The following is a 21725-nucleotide window of genomic DNA, read 5'->3' on the forward strand; positions in this document are numbered from 1 at the left end:
AACTAGCAAATATCAAAGCCGCTGTAATTAGCATCAATAACGATCAATACGTATATCACAATACATAGGCGGGAAAGCAAGTCTACAGGGTGTCTCAAAAGTTCGTTCACACATTTCCCATGCCAATAAAGCATATAAGAACCGGCCAAAAGTATAAGGTTTTGGTGTCTGTGTGTACACTAGACAAATATGCATGCTTTGACAACTGATTAAGAAGGTTGGAAACCAACTTCTTTGCTGTATCCCCAAAAATATTTGCCCATACCGATTTTTGTTGCTCCGTCAGCTGCCGGAGGCTGATAAAAGGTTACCAGCTTTCAAGCTCTTGCAGGGGAATCCCCTGCAGTTTCTGCGTCGGATTTAGTTTTGACTAGCTCCCCGGCAACATCTGATTTTCCCTGAAAGCCGACAGCTTGCATCGACACCATTCTTGAGTATTTTGTAGGCATTCTCTGGCGCTAACTCCTTCATGAATGACTGGCGCCGACATCCCAAGCGCCATTTTCCTTTTCAAAACGACCCCAGTCCTGAACAAACGGGAAGTACCAGGAGTAAATTTTTCGCATCATATGGTAGCAGAATGTGTCGGACGTCTGTTTCTCAGACACATTGTGCAAATTTTGCAAATTCCAAGCGCTCGTCATTCCCCATGCCAAGACCTTCGCTCGGTTGCGGAGTGTTTTCCTCGGGAGATGTTCTGCTTTGTAAACGGCCCAAACCTGTCCATCGTGTGGTTTTATCGGGATTTTGTGTTTAAAAGAAAATTATTCGCTGCAGATCTGCCTCTTGAAACTTCGTTAGATAAAATTTTACAATAACTGACACTTTTGGAGGGTCAGGTGTCCTTGGCATTGACGATTTTTGTGTTATTGTCCCCAAAAATTAGCGTTATAGATATTATAAACAATTTTAAATTATAATTTGTCTTTATTTTACGATGACCTGCACTTTTTGAAAATGGGTAACCTCTGTCTGTGACCTTCTTGCCAGTTTTCAATAGTTATGACCGCATTTTCAGCTGCTTTCCGGAACACCAGTCTGCTGTCGTGCGAGGGTCGTTCAAAACGCCGTTAGTCTCGCATGGTTTCGTCCTTCAAAAATTTTAGCCACCGTTTTTATGAGATGATCATCATGTTGCACTCATCCTCGCCGACACTTAGCCATGTGTCATTTCCGACTTAACCATTCCCATTACTCCTGAAACCGAGAGTTTCACAACATACCCGACTTTGCAACCTACATTTTCGTGCCTGACCCATGGTCAGAGGTGAACCCTTTTTGTGAGCTCATGAAGGGTCGAATGCACTTGAAAACAATGGGACTGCTTGAGGAAGGTTGTCACCAATGCCCATGCAAAATTTCGACCGTTAATTTCTTGTTGATTCAGAATTATTGACAAAAAAGCATGGCTGGTACCTGTGAACGAACTTTTGAGACACCCTGTATACCCCTGCCCAATGTTCACGACATGCACCATTAATCAGTACTCTGAACAATCGCAACGAATTTCCCGGCACATCGCCGCAGTACACATTAAAAACGCCAGTCTGAGCTATGAACAATCGATTCACTAACTCGAAGCTGGCAGCATCACACGATTCCACGGCTCGCCTCCCAGTGAACCTGGCTCATATCGGATCGGATCCACAACCTAAGGCCGCCGTCGGAACCTGAGGGCACCGTGCCCACCTCTGAGACCAGTGTGTGTGGGTGGGGGCCGCCTAGGCCTCAGCGGCCGGCGTCGGGCCGAGACTGACGGCTCCGATGGGCAGGTAGAAGCCGTCCTCTGCCGGTGTGTGTCGCTGAACCACCTCCAGCTGCTCCACCTTCACCGTACCAAAGTCAAACTCCTTCAGCTCCTGCAGTAGGCACAGGTTAGTCAGCTGGAGTGTGTAGAAATCGGATACAGCGTTTACAGACTGTCATTGAATCGTCTACAGATGGCTGCGCTACGGTTAGATGTTGCCCCTTGGAAACAGAAAACGATAAACAGAACAGATCAGAAAACAATTAACCAGCTAGATCATACTTTACCTGTGCACTTGTAAGCCACGTCACATTACAACATCATATCACATCTGAAAGTCAAATGAATGAATGTGCCCTAAGGCGAAGCCATATGAATTTCGCCATGGCCACAATACCCAGCCCCGTCCAGCTAAATATCGTACCTTCATGATCGCGGTGGCATCAAAGGTGGACTTTCGCAGCTTTGCATACTCGGGAGACGACTCGTCCATGTTTTTCACCAGGAATGACACGTTCATGACGGTACAGTGCAGCTTGACGTGGTCATACTCCTTCTTTGATAGACCTGGTGGGAAGGTAAGACACGGAGGCGGTTAGATTTCGAGAAATATGCCCAAAAAACAGTCAGAAAAAGAACGGTGAAAGTAAAAAATGCTACCGGAACAGCATGAAATTAGGCGCACACCCACAACGCTATGTTACTTTGAAGTTGGAAATGTGCCATAGTTAGTAATGGGTGGAGACTTCCATTGGCGTCCAACTGGCGTCTAACTGAGCAGGCGTCCAAGTTGGCGTCTTACTTGGCGTCTAACTGTTGACCGGAGACTTCCAAGCTAGACGCATCTCAATCTAGAGTAAGCTGTCGCCAGCTAGACGCAGCCGCCGTCCAGCTAGACGCGTCTAAGACTTAGACGCGTCTAGCTAGTCGCGAAATGGAAATCTCCACCCAAATGTCACAACAGCTCACTTCGTAGTTCGTACCTAACACTGCTTTGTGTATATTATGATATGAACCATACCTTTCTGGCCTACAATATCAATTAAATCCGGCTAGCCTTCCTCTCCTCAAGCCTCGACAAGGTCAGAGGTCAGATTCCCGATATTTTAACTTCCGCTCCTTCCTCCCTTTCTTTCCCTTCCTCCCGCGTAACTTACCGGTTCCGTAGGCGAGCTCCATGCAGCGGTCTGCCAGCCGCTGCATGGCACCACTGCCGTCACCCTCGTGCACGCGCGCAAACACCACGCGCGCCTCGCTCTCGTCGTCGTTCATAATGTCGAGCTGGCGCACCCGCAGGGAGAGTCCAGACGGCGGCAGCATACCCCTGGCCGGCAGAGGCTGGGACAGTCAGGTGGATGGGAGTGCCAGCTTAGGTGTTGCGTTGGTCAACTTGTGGGGTAACGTTATTGGCGCATCCTGACAAGTCGAAACCCACCCACGAATGAAGTCGAATTACAAATTAAAAAGGCAAATATTTTTCCATCATCCACCATAAGTTTGCCATCAGAACAATGGGCATCATCCTCTCCAGTCTTCGTTCTCTCTCCTGATCCTGCCACATCACCAACCTAACCACCACCCCTTAAACATACCCCAAGTGCGTGTATGAGTTATAACCGATGACCCTCCCTCCCCCCAAGACACATACCTCAGCTCGTCGGCGTGGTTGTTGAGTGCGCGGCAGAAGGCAGTCCTCTCCGAGTCACTGAGCAGCGTGGCCATGACCAGGGTCAGGTGGAGGCGGCGTCCGTCCTGGAACAGCTCGGGGCGCACGCCGCGGCTCTCGGCGGCCACCTCCAGCGCAGACTTCTGCCGGGGTGAAAAGGGGAGGCGTCAGGCGGTGGCTACTGGGAAATGCAGTGTAATTAGATGGACGACATAGTTAGTCATGGAAAGGGTACATGTTACCATCAAAATCTATATAACTATTTGTAGGGTATTATGGTTAGTTACCATGATATGATGCTTATGTTACGTTACTACAATATGTTACCAATTACCATGATACATTTCTACGATACATTACTACGAGACGTAACTACGATGGGTGACAGTGATACGTTACAACGAATTACGAAACGTCACTTCGATACTTGCCTATGATACGTTACTGCGATAGAACGTCACTTCGATACGTTCCTATAAATTATGATACATTACTATGAAATAATTTGGTTAAAGGAAATAGTTCACTTTCACGAAATTATTTTTTTTGCAACGGATTTATGATTTTTTATGTTCAAAATAATCAGCAAAGAAAATAAAACCTTTTTATAACAAAAGATTATTTTCTATATTTTGATATAGGAAGAACTTTTCAGTTTCTGTAAGGCACACGCGATCCAGTATGAAAAGAGCATGGGTCCCGAAAATTCTTCAGAAACAGAGAAATTATCGCAGCCACCGGCATTTGGGCGATCTGCTCGATCTGATAATGTTCCCCTGAATGTCCTAATTGATCAGTACGAGAATTTCTCTAGAGTTCTCGTAGATAATTTCTCTAGTTTCTGAAGAATTTTCGGGACCCATGCTCTTTTCATACTGGATGGAAATATATGCAAGGCACACATCCTCAACGCAAGACACCTTTTTCGGGACGAGAAATAGAATATCTTTGCCTAGGGTGATCGTTGGGCTGTAAAAGCTCCTGATTTATGCTCGTCTCAGCCCAAGCTACGGAACTGCTATTCCAGTTCAAAACCCATGTTAAAAAGTGAACTATTTCCTTTAAATAATGACATTATATCGTCACAGTACTATGACGTCAGTGTCGCACCACCGACCTTGAACGTCTCCATCCTGTTCTGGACGTGCTGTGTGGTCAGCCGGACGGCGATGAAGTGTGAGGGTGTCAGCGTCTGCCGTCCGCGGTCGGCCGACATGAGTAGCATGTTACAGGCGCGCACCACCGCGCGCCGCTGCTCGCCAATCACCTCTGAGGAACGGGAGAGAGGGGAGGGGAGGTCAGAGGGGCTACAGGCGCGCACCACCGCGCGCCGCTGGTCGCCAATCACCTCTGAGACGGGAGGGAGGGGAGGGGAGGTCAGAGGGAGGGAGTCCCCATGCACAGAAAATGTGGCAGGCAGTGTTTGCTGGAGGAATGGAAGAAGTCTGCTGTTTGAAAAAGGACGGTTCATGCAGACACGGTGTCAGCGGTGTCTACCGAAACCGAACGACCGAACTCTTAAAAATCGGGAAGAAATCGGAATATTACGCCAAAAACGCTTATACTAAAACAAACATTTGCAGTCCTTGTATCGAAGCTCTTAACAATAGCGGGAAATACAACACAGATTCATACTCAGTACAGTACATGCACGACGTAAAACTCGTGAGCGAGTTTACTGCCACTGACCGACGGTGGCTGGCTTGGTGCGCGGCCCGGCACCTTTTGGAACGGTCACCTTGCAGCCGGTGTTGTCTCTCACCAGCCGCAGAGAGTTGCCCTTACGGCCGATCAGAAATCCGTACAGGGCGCTGTGGGGCACACGGAGGTGAGGAGGGGAAGCACCTGTTGTCTGCTTGAGAAAATGAGGGGAAGCATTGGGTGATCGCAGTCGCGAGTAAAATTGGAGATAGGGGCATCCTGAGTATGGTGCTAAATTTATCACAAACGAATTGATTTTGTTGACCTTTGGTGGTCAACATGGGTTATATAGTCTGGGAAAAACTATAGCACATACCTGGGTATGTCTAGCTCTGCCTTGTACTTGCCCTTCCACTCCTCAATTTTTACAGCAGAGGACATCACCTCTTCTGTTTCTGTATCCTCATCACCTGTGAAACAAATGCAGCCATTAGGCAAAACACAACATACCTATACATGGCAACTGGTGTACCAGCCAATGGGCCATCACTGATCATGAGTGGCCTGAACTTACTCAATCTTAACTTACGAGGACCACTGCTAACTTACATTTCGTTGGACCACAACATCCAGCACTTCCACTCATCTTACCACGAATAAAGTCCTCAGGGTCCTCATCCTGATGGGCGGCCTGCTGGGAGTGAGAGACCCTGTAGCAGGCACCATCCACCCATACCAGATTAGGCCTCAGCACATCCATTACTTAGCAGGCCCTGCAAAGGTGAGAAAGCACTTGTCACGTCACTTGTCAGTGATACACAAAGCATAACTGGTAGTAGTAAAGCAGGCATCAGTATCACACTTGCTTTTTCTGACCCAGGAGAGGTGCCGTAGGTTAGGTTGCAGGTGATTAAGACACCTCTCCTTGGTTGGAAAAACAAATGTGACACTTAAGCTTTACCACTACCGCATCACTTGCGCATCACTTAGGGTTGTCAATGAGCGGTCAGCAGGCCAAATAATCTGGACGGAATAATGGAAAATACACTCTTCTGAGTTCTGCTCCTTAGGACATTTTCAAGTTGCTATCCTTCTAAGCTCATAAAAGGCCTTATTGTTATTGTTAGGTATAGGCATGCATGATAAGAGCAGATTTACCTAATTGAACATTTACAGGCAACAATCAAATCACAGACGCAGGCAGCCGGCAGGTATTACAATGCAAGAATGAGAACCAAAAGGCAACCAAAAAGGCAGAAACTATAAAAAAAACAGCCTACAACGTTATTTAGTAGTTCTGCAGCGCAGCCTACTGCCTATTGGCTCAGTGGCTCAATAGGCTGGGATGAACAGCTGATTTTGGTTCCAAGTTCCAAAAAGCTTTTGATGATGACGCCATTGAAATGAAGAGTTTGTAATCTTTTGTTATAGATAAAGCATGGGTGAAACTTTGACATCACCATTGGGGTCCCAAACGTCCAAGGGGGCCTCCATTTAGTGGGGGCCTCCAAGCAATTAGGGGCCTCCAATTGCGGAAGCGGTAATTTACGAGCCACGCCAGGGCCTCCTCTAAGAAATTTTCATTGGGGGACCAGAGGCTCAGAAGCCAAACATGGGGTACCCCCAAATCCAGTTTTCTCATCGGATTTAGGCCACTTATTTTTCGTCACAGCTCTGATGCCATGATTTTTTTTTTTAATATCGATAAAGAAATGGTAGGTCACCTGACCCTACTGGTGGATCCAGGCCAGCAGGGTGACATTGTATGTAAATATCCCCCGCGGCATCCGAAATCGACGAAAATTTCTGGCTTTTTCACTTTTGACAATAAAACACAATGCCTTTATAATAGAAAAAAATTAACGGCACAGCATTGCGCAAGGAATCTAGCCGTAAGCCGACCCCAGAAAGTGTGAGGGTTAACCTTCGCCGGCACCTGGGGGGAGGGTCGCCACCCCCAAGTTAGTTTTTCTGCTCTACACTTAACATTTTTAAAGCTAGAAACCTGATTTTCTTTGTATAGCTGCTTTTCTATCTTTTCTCAGCGTCCATTGAAAATTTCAAGCTTCTGCGGCATTTGGGTTTGGAGATATGACCTTGTTCTTCAGGTCATGTCATGTCCTAAATGACGAATACCCAATATCTTGCGATGGCTATGGGCCTTGTGAGCTTTTGACACGCTGATTTCGGCTTTTTTTTGCCAGTCTTACCTCCCACCTATCATTGAACATGTTGTTCTGCGATGTACAGATGTCAGAGTCAGGGTCAAGGTCAACCTAGGTCATCTAAAATTATTGCGCTTTAGGCAAGCTGAATTTACTTTTCGTGAAGTTTCTTTGACTGTATGTTTAGTAAAAGCTTCTCAGTTCATGATCAAGTGTAATAGGGACACACAAACCGATCTGTGCACACATCAGTACATAAACAGACATACACAGACATACAAACACATATCATTGACCTTGACCTAACTTGACGTGAAATGACCACAGCCAGCAAATTAGTCGGATAGTGTGACAAAGAGCTGTTCTAGCTCGCTTGGCACTAATACGGCAGCGTCATCGGTATATGATGGGTTGGCCCGCTGCTTGTGTAGGTATCTTATTCGACATCACCACAATTTTTTCTTACAAGATTTTAAGCCTTGCGGTCAAGAGCAACAGATTCTTTGGGAAGTGACGAATCCAATGATACCAATTTTACCTCATCAGGTCAGTCATTGACCTTCCAGGTCAGGTCAAACTAAAGAATGTTGCTGTTTGGGGTCACCGTTGCCCGTTGGAATATCACGTGCGCTGCTCATCATGTACCGATGACGCTGCCGTATTGTGGTGCCAAGCCAGCTAGAACCTCTTTGTCACACTATCCGACTAGGTTTTTGCTGGCTGTGGTCATTTCAGGTCAAGCTAGCTCAAGGTCAATGACATGTGTTTGTATGTCTGTGTGTGTCTGTGTGTACGAGTATACTGATGTGTGCACCGACTGTGAATGTGTCCATATTACATGAGATCATGAACTGAGAAGCTTTTGCCAAAAATACAGTCAAAGAAACTTCACGAAAGTAAATTCAGCTTGCCTAAAACGCAATATTTTTAGACGACCTAGGTTGACCTTGACCCTGACCCTGGCACCTCTACATCATTGAACAACATGTTCCATGATAGGTGGGAGGTAAGACTGACAAAAAAGGCCGAAATCAAGGTGTCAAAAGCTCACAAGACCCAACGCCAACGCAAGATATTGGGTATTTGTCATTTGGTTATGACATTACCTGAAGAATAAGGTCATATCTCCGAAACCAAAAACCACAGAAACTTGAAATTTTCAGTGGACGCTAAAAAAGGATAGAGCAGCAGCTATACGAAATATCCGACTTCTAGCAATCAAAATGTTTAGTGCAGAGCAGAAAAAAACTACCTAGGTCGGGGTGGGGGGGGGGGGTGGCAACCACTGCCCCCCCCCCCCCCCACCATGTGCGGACGAGGATTACCTAAGTAATTTGAATATCAGGAAAATAATTTATTAAATCAGGTATTCCAACAGAGTCCCGCTTTTTTATAGGTGACCTCCGATTTGTGTTGCATCTAAGTTACCCAGGGGGCCTTTTTTGTAATTGTAGGTACAGTACAGAGAGCCTCCTACTTATACTACTTGCACAGAGAGCCTCCTAGCGTACATACGGCTAAGCTTCTACAGCGCCGGTCTCTTGTACGTACAGAGACCCTCCTACTGTTACAGAGGGCCTCCTGTTTGTCTAGGGGGCCTCCTATTGGTTAACGGCGCCTCCTATTTGTCCAAGCGGCCTCCTATTCGTCTATGGGACCTCCTATTTGTCCAGGAGGCCTCCTGTTTCTCCAGAAGGTCCCCTATTTATCCAGGGGGCTTCTATTTTCCAGGGGGCCTCCTCTTTATCTAGGGGGCCTCCTACGTGTTCAGGGGCCTCCTATTTGTCCAGGGGCCTCCTATTTATCCAGGGGTCTTTTATTCGACTAGGAGTCTCATATTTGTGCAGGGGCCTCCTATTTGTCCAAGGGTCTCCTACTTGTCCCGGGGCCTCCTTTTTTTTAAAGGAAAAGTGCCACCTTCTTGAAATATGAAGATATCGTTGGTTTTTATTTTGACATTATTATTTTCCATTTTCTTTTCAAAACCGGTGCCAGAAGTGCATAATTCGCTAAAAAGTATTTCAAACTATTTAACATATTGGTACTATGTTTATACTCTCTACCGCAGCTACTGTATGATGTCATAGCAATGACGTCACACTCAAGCCAATCAGCCTTGAGGAGGATAGACTCGTCGGACTGTAGCGGTTGTAAACAACTTGTCGCCCCGTAGCCCTGATCGGCGGCCGGCTAGTACTCTTGCCCGCGCTCACATACGTGCACGTTACCCCGGCAACGGGCTATTGACCAATGAGAAGCGAGAAAAGTGTTACGTCACTGCGATTTTTCATGTACCTGTGCCCCCCGGACGTGACGTAGTGTGCTCGCGTGCGTGCAGGGTCTCTGCGATCGAAAAAGAGCGCTAGCAGCGCGCCACTCGACGCCGCAATTGTCAAAAGCGGCGTGTTAGTATGCTTTATTATGAATGATGTGTGTAAAAGTGAGTTTTTATGTTGTTTATTTGGAGGAAATGGTTGGTATAAATTAAGTTATTTTTATTTCTGTTGATTTGAGTTTTTATTCAAAAGATTTCGGTCTATACCATTTATATTTACTGAAAATACCTTCGCTTGAATAAATTGCAGATATTTGGCAACTGAAGTGTTAGGTAAGCCTAAATGATATGTAAAAAGGTAAGAGACACCCTGATTATCATTTGAGAAACGAAAATATATGAATTTTCCTTATAAGGCTCGCTCAATATGCTACTCCGCGGTTTATGCCCCGAGGGTGTCCGAGGCTATAGATGGCCTTGGTCCGAGGGTTCCCGTTAGTTTGTCGTTGGCGCTCGGCTCGCGCGCGAGCCGACGTCACCGCCTGTGACGTCGGCTCGCGAAATACGTCATACCCTGCACACAAAATAGCCGGCTGCCGAACAGCGCTCGTGTGTCTGCCCGTGGCGCCGGTTATCTGTCGAAGGTAAGGGTGAAAGATGGATATAATGGCCATGGAACGCTATTTTAGGATTATTGGTGAATAGCAAGAATATAGTTTTGGTGGTTTGAAATTGTTTGTCCTCAGTTGTTGTTGTTGTTGAAGAGTTAGGGCGCGCAGGTTTGTCCTCAGTGATTGGCTTGATTCTCATTTTGCGGCATAAGCGGCTGTTTGGTTACATTGCATTTTTTTATGATTGTGTAATTATTATGATTATGTTCCTCCAAAGTAGGCATCACATATCAATCTCAAAGGCAGATCATCTTCTTTTCATGCCTATAATTTTCTTCAAGAATATTAATAAAAAATATTCCATTTACCCCTGCCTATCATATATCCCATGGAGCTGCCAGTGGAAGTAGGCATGCAATGTGACCTAGCATTGGCGATGTGGTTAATTAGCTTTAAAGTACTATGGAATGCTAAAGGTCATCATTTAGAATGGTTTTCAAAACATTCCACTAGGAAATATTCATTGAAACCTGAAAATTACTTACAAAATGTAAATGTATAGCCACGTCTCAAGAGCATTCAGCCGTCTTCTCAGTAAATATATAATGAAACATAATCTTACCTGACCTAGCCTTACCTACAACCTACAACGTACGGCATTGGTAAAGCTGGCATCACTGTCAGCGTATATTAGTTTGGTAGGTTGTGGGTAGGTAGGTTGCAGGTCAGTAGGTAAGGTTAGGTTAGGTTAGATTGTTTTTAAGATTCCTTTTATCTACACATTTACCGGTTAGCGCTGACGGTGACACCAGCTTTACCGATACCCAACCTACCACCTACAACCTACAACCTAAAACCTACATTCAATGGTGGCGGGTGGTGATAATTGTTATACCTATATGATAATACTGGAGATAAATACCATACAGATTAGCTGGTATCCATGACACACTTTCTTAAGAAGAAGGTCTTCTATTAAATCATGTCTATTTTATAGGAATGAAATGATTTTTGTTGTAGTCACATTCCCTACTCTGACCATCATGTCTGATTATTTCCAGTTACCACTGACAATGCCCAAAACAAGAACAACAAAGGCCCAAAGGTGGCTGTTTGGTAGTGCGCAAAGCTGCTGGTAAGTGGCATCAAAGGATAGGATGTTGTTGTTGTTATGGGTTAGGGCGCGTAGCAACTTGGCTCTTGCGTCCAACATCAAAGGATAGGATGTGCTTTGTTATTTCCAGGCACGTAGCCAGGATTTTGCTCAGGGGGGGGGGGGGTCACAGGTTGTGGCCTAGTGTTGTACCCCCTCCAAAAAAGGAAAATTTCTCTGATTAGGCCCACTATTTTGGGGGGGTGTCACAGCTGTTTTTATTTTTTAAAAAATCGCCATCACCGAGGGGGGAAGGGGCACGAGGGCATGGCTCCCGTGCCCCTCCCCTCTCCTTGGTTACGTCCCTGGTTATTTCTGAGAGTTTGGATATCACAAAGCTTTAGATATAAATTAAAATGTAATAAGAAGCTTTCAGCATTGCACCTTTCCAGACACTGATAATTCATTTGCATTTATTGTTTCAAAAGTCAATTTTCAACACAAAAAAAGTTGAAATTATTAACTCAAATAATTGCAAATATATACTTTGGTAGTTTGCCTTTCGCATCACTATCAACAAAATAATCAAGGGTGACTAAATATGAAATGTTCCTGCATGATCTTCATCGTGAACAATTGTCAAGGTATGATGTTTGCGTGTTGAAATGTTATAAAGAACTTATGTCATAAAAACACAACTTGTAAAATTGTGTCTTTCCATATTATTCTGCAAGTAAGCCTTGGAAGGAAGAGACACTATTCCGTCCTACAGAAGCCATTGAGAAATGTGTGACATGTTCAGCACTTTGAGTCAGTCGGTGCCCGGACCTCAGTCGGCTGTATGACCGTCTCCTCGTCCTCTTTTGTCGGCTCCGCCCCGTGCTGTTCTATAAGGGTGTCTGACCCGCTGCCGCTATCCCCACTGTGAGGTCTGACCCGCCGCGCGCTGTCACCACTGTCGGCCCTCTGTGTGCGCGGCAGGTGGTGGTGGACGTCTCTGCCCTGACGCGCGGCGTGCGTCTGCTCAGTGTGGAGGTGCCGCTGACAGCGGTGCCGGCCGGACCGGCTGCCTCTCCGGCGGCCGACATTGAGCGCGGCACGTGTCCGCCGCCGTTCGGGCCGCTGCAGCTGCTGCAGTCGGCGGCGCAGCTGTCCGTCTCCGTGTCGCTGGCCGTGCCGCTGGACCTGCTGCCGCGGCCGGCGCCGGCGCGCTGCGCCTACGGCCGCCTGCTGGCCGTCGTCTCGCAGCGCGGCCTGCAGCGCAGCGGCGTGCTGCAGCTCATCCAGCAGCTCAACGAGCCGCCCAGCCCGGCGGCGGCCGAGGGCGCCGCGCCGCGCCGGCCCGGCGACGTCAGCACACCTGGCATCAGCGGCTTCTGCCTGTCCGACCGTCAGCTGCACCTGCTGTTCGCCGAGGGGCGCGCCGACGCCGAGCTGGAACAGACGGCGGCCGCGCCGCGCGCTCTGCCGCGCCGCGACACTCGACTCTGCCACCACTCGGGCCTACTGTTACGCCGTCCGCGCCATCAGAGAGTGCTTCCGCACGCAGTGGCTGTCGGAAAATGAACCTGCTTCCCAACGAGGCCGGCCTGCAACAACTGCTGGCCGGCTGTTGGCCGAAAAAAAAACGCCTTCAACCGGATGTCAGTTGTCAAATCAACGCGTATTAATGCATTCACTAGGATGGGCTTACGTAAAGCTGTAGAATTGCAAATATATAATGGCACTGTTTTTGATCCGTTCGGTATGCATTGGTATCATATGATCTCTCATTCACAGACGATCAGCTGCGAAGACCCAGATCCGTAGTAGAGGGCTCATCGAGTCCGGGTCCAGCTCCCCGTACTTCCTCCACTTTGGAAACACCGCAGCGCAGATCACAGTTATACATAATATTTAGTTTTCATTCACTTCATAACCGAAGGTTGTTTGATAGGTGACATGCTGCTTGAGTTGCACCCCGGTATATCAATACGAAGCTTCCGTCCCTGCCACATACCAGTGAAGGAGGCGGCGGCGGCGGCGGCCGGGGCCGGGCTGCCCTGCCCACCGACACAGTCTGTGAAATGCCCCAACAACCTTTAAAATTCAACAGGCTTCATAAATGTTTTTTTGCACCATATTTTCTCGCGTACATGAAAGCTCTAAAATGTACAATATTCCTTTCAGCCACAAGCGATATAAAAGCTCTACAAAACGTCATGTCTCTGTGTGCAAGAAAGACACATATATTGTGTATAATCGAGCGTACATGATCTGCAGCGCTGCGGAGGGCTGCTCGGTTGCCGCTTTTTACCAGTCGGCTCTAGGTCGGACATATGGGTAAACAAAATGGAATAGTAATATTAAACAATGCTACCTGCTGATGCTACTGGGCCTCTCATTGGTGAAGAACTGGCAGCCAGCCAGCGTGTTTTTGTGAGAACTGTTTTAACAGCAGCAACCGAACGGCTCTCGGGCCAGCGACCAGTGAGCGTAGACAGCACAGCGCTCCGTTAGGCATCGGCGGGCAAGCACGCATTAGCTGTGGACGGACCGGCCGCCCGAACATATTTGTCGGTATCGAAAGTATCGTGAACCAAATGACTGCTAGCGAAAAAAGGACTGCCTCTCGTATCCATGAAAACATGTGTTCTACAAAAGTACATAATTGCTTAGTTGTCGCCAGTCACTCATTGCACCATGGCGTCAGTGTGGGGCCGCGCCCCGAATCATCTCAATCGCCAGGCAAAGCATCTCAATCGACAGGCACATGGTAGTCCAGCTACGAATCCGAGCCGCGGCATCCCGTCTATGTATCTACATTACACCACAATCGAACACTGTCGGGCCACCCGAGACAGCAGTCTCCAATGTAACATCAAAACCCGCCACTCGTCTAATATCAGAAAAATGAGCATTGAGTACCTACCGAATATCGACTACAGAAGATTACAATGGGGTGCAGATCTAGCAAGAGTGTCGCGGTTCGTCTCGGCACGGCTTACAGGCCGCCGAGCCCGCGCAGGTGACCGCCAGCTCCACCTGTTCCACCTCCGGCGCGGAAGCTCGATCACAAGACTGACCTCAGTCGGCGCTCTGTGCTCGGCACAGGGCGACCGGGTCAGGAGCGGGCCGCTGCCGCCAGGGCCGCGGCCACCAGCCACGCGGCAGCGCCCGCGCACCGGCCGCCACCACCCGCTCAGCCCAGATGCGCGCCACGGCGTCATTGGGGCTTCCCTGAGCAGGATCGAACCAGAGCTGCATGCACGGCTCCGTATCCGCCGTGAACTTCCACGAGTGATCCCACACCTGAAAAAGGCGCACGGTTTGCGTCACAGCTCGGCTCACTTTCACAGTCCACGCACCGGCAGCAATTAAGGGCTACTTAGATAGTGTGCTAATAGAGCGCAATCACTTAGCTTAATCCATATAGTCAACCATGAATTGTTAATTACGAGCGAGCGAGCGAAGCGAAGTCTTTTCAATATCAAGGAAAAAGCTCAGTATGAGCGGCCCGACCCGGCCCGGCCTGTAACGCTTTTGAGAGGCTTATATCTCAGCAACCGCTGGACCGATTGGCCTGCGGTCTTTTTTTTTGTTGGCTAGCCCTATTCCCTCTACCCCGTAATTGACTACTCTTGATACATTACAGGGACCGTCGTGGCACGTGCCACGTGAAAAGTCAAGGGTGTTATTTGTCAAAAGTTGCAAAAGAAGTGATTTTGAGAGGCTCATCTCAGCAGCCGCTTGGGCGGTCTTGCGGTAAATTTTGTAGGGTAGCTGCACCCCTTCAACCAAAGGTCGGATGCTCTTGATCTATGTGAGTGACCCCCACTGCACGTGCAAAATGCAAAAAGAAGAGGTGCCGAATTTGTTCCCATTTCAATAACTCTGTAATTACTGGGGCGATTTAGCTGAAACTTGGCATACAGGTAGGCAGTAGGCACCCACCAGGCAATGCATTCCCATATGTTGCGGTTAGGGTGCTACTGCTTAGTGTATTATGTGTAAAATAAAGGACGCTTGAATCTTACCTGAGTGATGTCCATTTCTTGATCACTTTCATCTGTGGGTGACCGAGCAGCGACAGCAACCCAAGGCGTATACGGAATCTGTAAAAAATCAGCACACCGTTACCACATGTTTTAATAAAACTTACCTATAGGGAGGTAGCATAAAATACAGATCAAAACAATAACATACAAACATACAGATATTCGGTTAGGTTGAAATGGCTAAAAAATATAAAAAATAAGGGCAAGGTACTAGGGCTGTAAAGCTGTAAGGGCTCGGTACTAGTAATAATTTTTGGCTAAAAATATCACAAATAAAGACTCTGCACTAAAGCTGTAATGTCTGGTACTAGGAATAACTTTAGAGTGAAGTGTTACAAAAACAATATTCAAAGTCTTTTGATAACTTTGCAGGCATTTTCATCACTTTTAAAAAACAACTTACATTCTGATCCGGCACAGCACTGTTCTTTAGACGCAAACGTTTTTGACTGTGCTTATCATGGTGCGCACTTCTTGTTAAGTTTAAGTGGTCATGTGGTCTTGGCTCATTGGTCATGCCACACACCCTCATCCACTTTTCTCTGTACTTCTTTTTTTAGCGGGAACCTAAAAGTAAAAAAGGGTCAACACATGCTTAGTCCATGCAACACATACTCTGTGTATTAAGCTGAATAGCTCCACTGAGCCCAGTTTCACCAAGTGCAGTTAACTTAATTTTGGGGTAGTTTTTGTAGTTAAGTAGTGGGGTAGTTTGGTAGTTTACCCCAAATTGAGTTTACCGCACTTGGTGAAACTGGGCTCTGGTGAGTTTCCTTTTCTTGTCAGCACATAAGTGAAAGAAAACTGTGTAGACAAGAGATGAACCAAACCCCCATGGAAAGGTAGGTGTTACCACAACCAGGAAATGGGATTTGAAGGGCTGGATAAATGTGTCTGAGTTCTGCCTTTCAGCCAGACTGGAAAACATCCATACACTACGCCGGATGCCCGTGAGCCCCTCATGCGCCAAAATTTGAAGCAAGCAATTTTGAGCTGAAATTCCAGTGCATGATTTCCACTGAAAGTTGGGTGCCTGTTTGCACCAAAATTAAGCCACTTTTACATAAAGCACATGTGCATATCTACCAACCAAGGCTATATCAACCAGACAGATCGTTCCGGGGCCTCGGAGTCAGACGCTCTTCCCTTTCTGAGCGTCTGAATTAGTTAATGTTCCCATGAAAACCCAATACCACAATTTGTGTGGCACACTGTAGAATCTTAAGGTGAAACAAGGCCCAGGCCGGAAGTTCCGACTCTCTTCAGACCTGCCAGCGCCCGCAGGGCAAGTCTGCTGCTAGATTGACCACAGCGTGTCAAAAAATTCGGTGACAGCCATTTGCATAAACATTATGCGCCATGCGGTCACCCTGCGCCTAAAAATTCAGCTGCCACCATGCGCTGAATTTGACGCATGCAAAATTATGCTGGATGTGCGATGAAATTTTCGGGGCAACACCGCAATCACGCCACTTCGCATGACATATTCGGCATAACTTGCGTTTTTTTATCCAGTCTGGCATTTCAGTTGTGAAAGCCTGAACAGTTCAAAAGGGTTTGCTAATCCAGGGGAGAGTTCTGTGAAAACAAAAGTAATAGAAGAGCCATTGCAATAAATAAGAATTTAGGTACCTACCTAGGTACCTAGGTACTTACTTGTGCACAGTCACACGCATATCAGTCCCGACCCGACGTAGGTCGTTTGCTCCGCGGATCACGCACTTCTTCATCGTTATTATAGGTATTTGTTCGAACAAAAACGCCCTGATTTCGGATCAGATCCACGGTATAAAATATGGTATACTGCCTTGCGTAAGATAAAAATGCATTTTAGCAATTGGCTACCAAACGAGATGTCATCTGTTCAGGGCATAGCATAGGTTTATTTTCATAGACCTCATGAAAGTAGCTCATGAAACTCATCACCAATCAGCGCGACGGATTTCAAGATTCGATTGCGGATGTTCATCCGCCGGCCGATTGCCAGAACAGACAACGAAAAATAACGCAACTGCTCGTGGTCTGCTCGCTAGTACAGGGATCCGTGCCTGATCAGTACTGCTGCAAGCTGATTGGTTAAAAACCAAAGCCTCGCCGCGGGTGGCTGTATTGTCGGATAAGAACGCATTCCTGGGATAAGAACGCATTCCTGGCATATTGTCTTTTAAAATTGCCGATAACTACGAATGGAGGCCGAAATCGGCCGTAAGGAGGTAGACAGAGAGGTTTTCGGACACGGGCTACAAGATGGCTATCTCAGTTTCAATCCCCATGTTAAAGGTGGCCCTTTTCCTTTAAGGGACTCCTTTTTGTTAAGGGAGCCTTCTATTTGTCCAGGGGGCCTCCTATTCGTACAGAGAGCCTCTAGCTCCTACTTGTCCATGGAGCCTCCTATTTGTTCAAGAGGTCCCCTATTTGTTCAGGGGGCCTCCTATTTGTCCAAGGGACCTGTTATTTTTCTAGGGGGCCTCTTTGCCCAAGAGGCCTCCTATTTGTCCAGCGTGCCTCCTACATGTTCAGGGGGCCTCCTATTTGTCCAAGGGGCCTCCTATTGGTTAAAGTAGCCTCTTATTTTCCAAGCGGCCTCCTATTTATCCAGAGGGCTCCTATTTTTAGGGGGCCTCCTCTTTATCCAGGGGGCCTCCTTGTTCAGGGGGCCTCTTAATTGTCCAGGGGCCTCCTTTTGTGAAAGGGGCCTCCTATTTGTCCAGGGGGCCTCCTTTTGTGAAAGGGGCCTCCTTTTTGTCTAGGTCTAGGACCTTCTATTTGTCCAGGGGGCCTCCTATTTTTGCAGGGGCCTCCTATTTGTACAGAGGGCCTCCTACTTGTCCATGGGGCCTCCTATTTGTCCAGGGGCCTCCTTTTGTGAAAGGGGCCTCCTGTTTGTCTAGGTCTAGGACCTCCTATTTGTCCAGGGGGCCTCCTATTTTTGCAGGGGGCCTCCTATTTGTACAGAGGGCCTCCTACTTGTACATGGGGCTTACTATTTGTCTAGGGGCCTCTTATTTGTCTAGGGCCTCCTATTTGTCCAGGAGGCCTCCTACTTGTCCAGAGAGCCTTCTATTTCTCCAGGGGACTTCCTGTTTTCCGGGGGCCTCCTACTTGTTCAGGGGGCCTCCTACTTGTTCAGGGGGCCTCCTTGTTCAGGGGGCCTCCTACTTGTTCAGGGGGCCTCCTATTTGTCCAACAGGGCCTCCGATTTGTCCAAGGGGCCTCCTATTTAAACAGAGAACCTTTTATATGAATATCGGACCTCCGTTTGCAAAGTAGCTGATGCGTCTCGGGGGGCCTCCACTATTGGGGTCCCAAAATGACAATTGGGGTCCCAAATGTTCGCATTGGGGTCCCACATGGGACCTCGAAAGTATACAAAGTTACACCCATGAGATAAAGGCTATAAGGTATTTTTTTCACACAAAAAAAATCTTCTTCAACCTTTGGCAAAAATAAAACGAATTACCTATTGAAACGGCTACGGTTACAAACTCATGTGTTTTGGCGATAATTGTAATGTAAACGTCTAAGTCCAATGGCGTCATATATAATTTATTTTAACATAGAACTATATCATTGATGTTTTGGTGCGTCATATTCGTAACAAGGTATATAAAAACACTTCGATTCCTAACACTTTGATTCGTAATATTCATATAGCTCATATAGCTCATAGGCATGTGTGGTGGTCCCTCGCGGGCAACCAGCTTAATTTTTGTGAGGTGTATTGTATTGCTTTGTGTACCTATGACCCCGATCTAAAAGGATTCTAACTCAATTCCTTTATTTCAAATGTGTTGGTGGATGGAATGGGTTTGTTTTTCATTGTTATTGTTGAATTCTTTGGTGAATATTCTGAATCTTTTATAGTCAAGTTCAACTTTCAAATGCTAGCTGCCCTCAGATTGTTTTCAATATTATATCATTTTTATGCTGCTAATAATAAAATTTGATGATATTTCTGTTTATAGACATGTGATCATGTTGTGACCTGGAACTTTGTGTGCTGTCCACTGTCCAGCAGGAGTGATAGTCTGCATCCTCCAAGTAAAGAGGCAATATCAACCGTCCATCATGGGCTATGAAACAGCAAGATTTACTTCAGCTAACATAGACAAAGATCTCATGTGCCCAATCTGCATGTGTGTGCTGGAAAAGCCTGTGGAGGTGAGTGGCACTGACATTTTTATTATTATATTATTCATTCCTGTTACATCTTACTACATGTTTTGCCTACTCCAAAGTGAGATCAGAAGGGTATAGCAACACTGTTAGTGACTAACTAATGAGTAATGACCACACTACATTTTCACAGACACCATGTGAGCACAGTTTCTGCGAGGCATGCATCCTGCAGTGGCTGCAGACGAGACGCCGTTGTCCGCTGGACAACACAGTGGTGGGCACGAATCAGCTATGTGAGCCCAGCAGACTGCTCACCAATCAGCTGGGCAGGTAAGGCTTTATTGAAGACAGCACTGATCACTCATCAGTCATCAGCATGGCGTACTGCATAGTCATAGTATGCCTATTCCCTATCAATTTTATGAAAACTTGTCCATATGCTCATAAGATTTGACACAATGAAATAGACATCACCTTTGCCTTAGTATGTAGATGAATTTTATTTATGCAAGTTAGAAGTCACTTTATGTTGAGTGGAATTTAGGTTTGCATTGGCTTGTGAATTGAATTGACAACACATGTTTCCACAATAACGAGTGTTTCCTGACGGTCCAGACTGGAGATCGCGTGCGATTTTCGCGCCGAGGGCTGCACGGAGAGGGTGCCTCTGGAGTATCTGGCCGCGCACCGTCTGAAGTGTCCGCACAACCCTCGGCCGGGCCAGCAGCCGCGGACGGCCGACGCCCGCGCCGCCGTCCAGCCCAGACAGGGTACGTATAGTGTTTAAGCGTCATCGGAACAGGGAAATGGGCGAATTGTGGTGGTGAAACAGATGCCTACCGACCTAAAAATATTTGACGAGTGATCTTGACGGTCTGTAATCATAGTTGTGCATAGGTCTATGGTGTGATATATTTTTTGACTTCCATAACCCAACGTACTTAGTTTCAGTCGACTTGTCGATTGTCTGCGATAACCGTATTTACACATTCCATCCACCCTCATCAGTGCTTGGATCCAACTCCAGCCATTCCCTCTCCTCGCCTTTAACCCTATAACTCAGCCCTGTCACCGGGCTGGTCTCTCGCTCGTCACCAGTCGAGGTCTTCAGCTCACCACTCGCCACCCCCTCCCCAAGGCCGGCCTGCGTACCACGACCAGTACGAGGACGATGACATACCCTCCGGCCTGGAGGCTGGGCTGGCCGTCGGAGCCGTGGCAATGGTCGGTGCCGCCATCGGAGCCGTCGTCGGTGGCATCATCGGCTACAAACGCGGTAGGAACCGAACACACGACTGATGGACGAGTCACCCGACGGCAACTCTACCAGATGTGCTGCACATCAGAGGATGGTCTCAACTGATGTGATGCGATTGATGATTGTTACAGTGATGATGACACGCATGTCTTCGAACTTGCTTAATAATCACGATGGTAGAATTGATCGATTTCGGCCGGCGCGCCGAGGCGCGTTGCTGACGTTAGTGTCATAGGGTATATTTTTTATGGGTGCTTACTTACACTGAACAGCCAGACGTTAAGCAGCTGCATTGAAGTTTGTTGGATCCGATGCGGCTGCAAGCGTTATCTCTGTCGCGCATTCGGCAGACTATTGACTCCCCAGTGAGTGAAGCGTGGTGGGGTCGTAGATGGATTTGTACAAGCAACGTGGCCCGTGGTACTGTTGCTAGCTTATCGCTTATTCATGTTGTAGTTCATGGAATATAGAGCAAGGAGAGTTTATTTTGTAATGCTGAGTGTGTTCGCTAGCTAGCTGAACCAAACATTTCAGAGCTTTATGTCTTTCCTATGCTGGTTTTCTTTAGCGTTTAAGTAGTGTCCCCTAGCATATAATTCAATGATTGATGCGTTGCTTTGCTTGCAGTTATATACAGTGTGAATCGTGGTATGCTATTATCTATCGAAATAACTATATGATATTACATTGCTTGGTTAATAAGGCATTCACGCTAACGCGGCGATTCCTCCGGGATCCATTGCTTTCTTGTGCACCAGAAAGCACATTTTGTTGGTACGACACTGCGACTGTGTCGGAGCTAATTAATAGAACTAATAATTACCTCTTGCGTGAAAGGCGACTATATTGTGATCATACAAGCATGTACATAGGTAGGCAGACGCTGCGTAATACCGTAATACCTAATCCCAACTGCGACATTTCCTTCAATCCATGGGCTGCAGCGTAATCTTGGGCTGCAGGGCCCTGCAGACGGCCGGTAATGTCACACTGGTGTCATTGTCCCCGCCGTGGTACTCGCTGGTGTTATCGCAGGGGCTCCCTCCCCGCCGGGGCTTCCCTCCAGCTGCCCGACTAGTCAGCTGACAGGTGACGTCATCGATACGTCACACC

The 21725-nt window shown here is 47.3% G+C and overlaps 2 protein-coding genes and 2 long non-coding RNA genes across 18 annotated transcripts; 2 read left to right on the top strand and 2 right to left on the bottom strand.

Moving 5' to 3' along the window:
* Positions 1-7: 7 nt before the first annotated feature.
* On the bottom strand, positions 8-9991 carry LOC122373048 (activating signal cointegrator 1 complex subunit 1-like). Of its 7 annotated transcripts, none has more exons than XM_043350824.1 (9): positions 9929-9991; positions 5706-5827; positions 5431-5524; positions 5103-5224; positions 4531-4682; positions 3396-3556; positions 2905-3071; positions 2172-2314; positions 8-1859 (listed from the first exon to the last, which is right to left on the bottom strand). In XM_043350824.1, the coding sequence occupies exons 2-9, from the start codon at positions 5812-5814 to the stop codon at positions 1722-1724; spliced, it is 1086 nt and encodes a 361-aa protein (XP_043206759.1). In that variant the 5' UTR covers positions 5815-5827; positions 9929-9991; the 3' UTR covers positions 8-1721. The 7 variants fall into 7 exon arrangements, with proteins under 7 accessions (XP_043206759.1, XP_043206760.1, XP_043206755.1 ...); XM_043350825.1 differs by lacking the exon at positions 9929-9991 and adding an exon at positions 7265-7461; XM_043350820.1 differs by lacking the exon at positions 9929-9991 and adding an exon at positions 7060-7294.
* A 103-nt stretch (positions 9992-10094) lies between these two features.
* On the top strand, positions 10095-12934 carry LOC122373087. 2 transcript variants are annotated; one of them, XR_006254979.1, is made up of 3 exons: positions 10095-10138; positions 11167-11240; positions 12180-12934. It is a non-coding gene; the product is annotated as an uncharacterized LOC122373087 (long non-coding RNA). The 2 variants fall into 2 exon arrangements; XR_006254978.1 differs by having other exon boundaries at positions 10125-10228; positions 10274-11240.
* Positions 12935-13397: 463 nt separating this feature from the next.
* Positions 13398-17085, bottom strand: LOC122373082. The gene is made up of 4 exons (XR_006254976.1): positions 16892-17085; positions 15639-15802; positions 15215-15292; positions 13398-14489 (listed from the first exon to the last, which is right to left on the bottom strand). It is a non-coding gene; the product is annotated as an uncharacterized LOC122373082 (long non-coding RNA).
* A 344-nt stretch (positions 17086-17429) lies between these two features.
* Positions 17430-21299, top strand: LOC122373094 (E3 ubiquitin-protein ligase NRDP1-like). 8 transcript variants are annotated; one of them, XM_043350885.1, is made up of 5 exons: positions 17430-17448; positions 19254-19396; positions 19545-19684; positions 19970-20124; positions 20493-21299. In XM_043350885.1, the coding sequence occupies exons 2-5, from the start codon at positions 19304-19306 to the stop codon at positions 20651-20653; spliced, it is 549 nt and encodes a 182-aa protein (XP_043206820.1). In that variant the 5' UTR covers positions 17430-17448; positions 19254-19303; the 3' UTR covers positions 20654-21299. The 8 variants fall into 8 exon arrangements, with proteins under 8 accessions (XP_043206820.1, XP_043206826.1, XP_043206792.1 ...); XM_043350891.1 differs by lacking the exon at positions 17430-17448 and adding an exon at positions 18736-18837 and having other exon boundaries at positions 19251-19396; XM_043350857.1 differs by lacking the exon at positions 17430-17448 and adding an exon at positions 18868-18951 and having other exon boundaries at positions 19251-19396.
* The last annotated feature ends 426 nt before the right edge of the window (positions 21300-21725 follow it).

The sequence above is a fragment of the Amphibalanus amphitrite genome, unplaced genomic scaffold, assembly GCF_019059575.1.
Source record: "Amphibalanus amphitrite isolate SeventyFive unplaced genomic scaffold, NRLGWU_Aamphi_draft 000038F_arrow, whole genome shotgun sequence".
Taxonomy (NCBI): domain Eukaryota; kingdom Metazoa; phylum Arthropoda; class Thecostraca; order Balanomorpha; family Balanidae; genus Amphibalanus; species Amphibalanus amphitrite.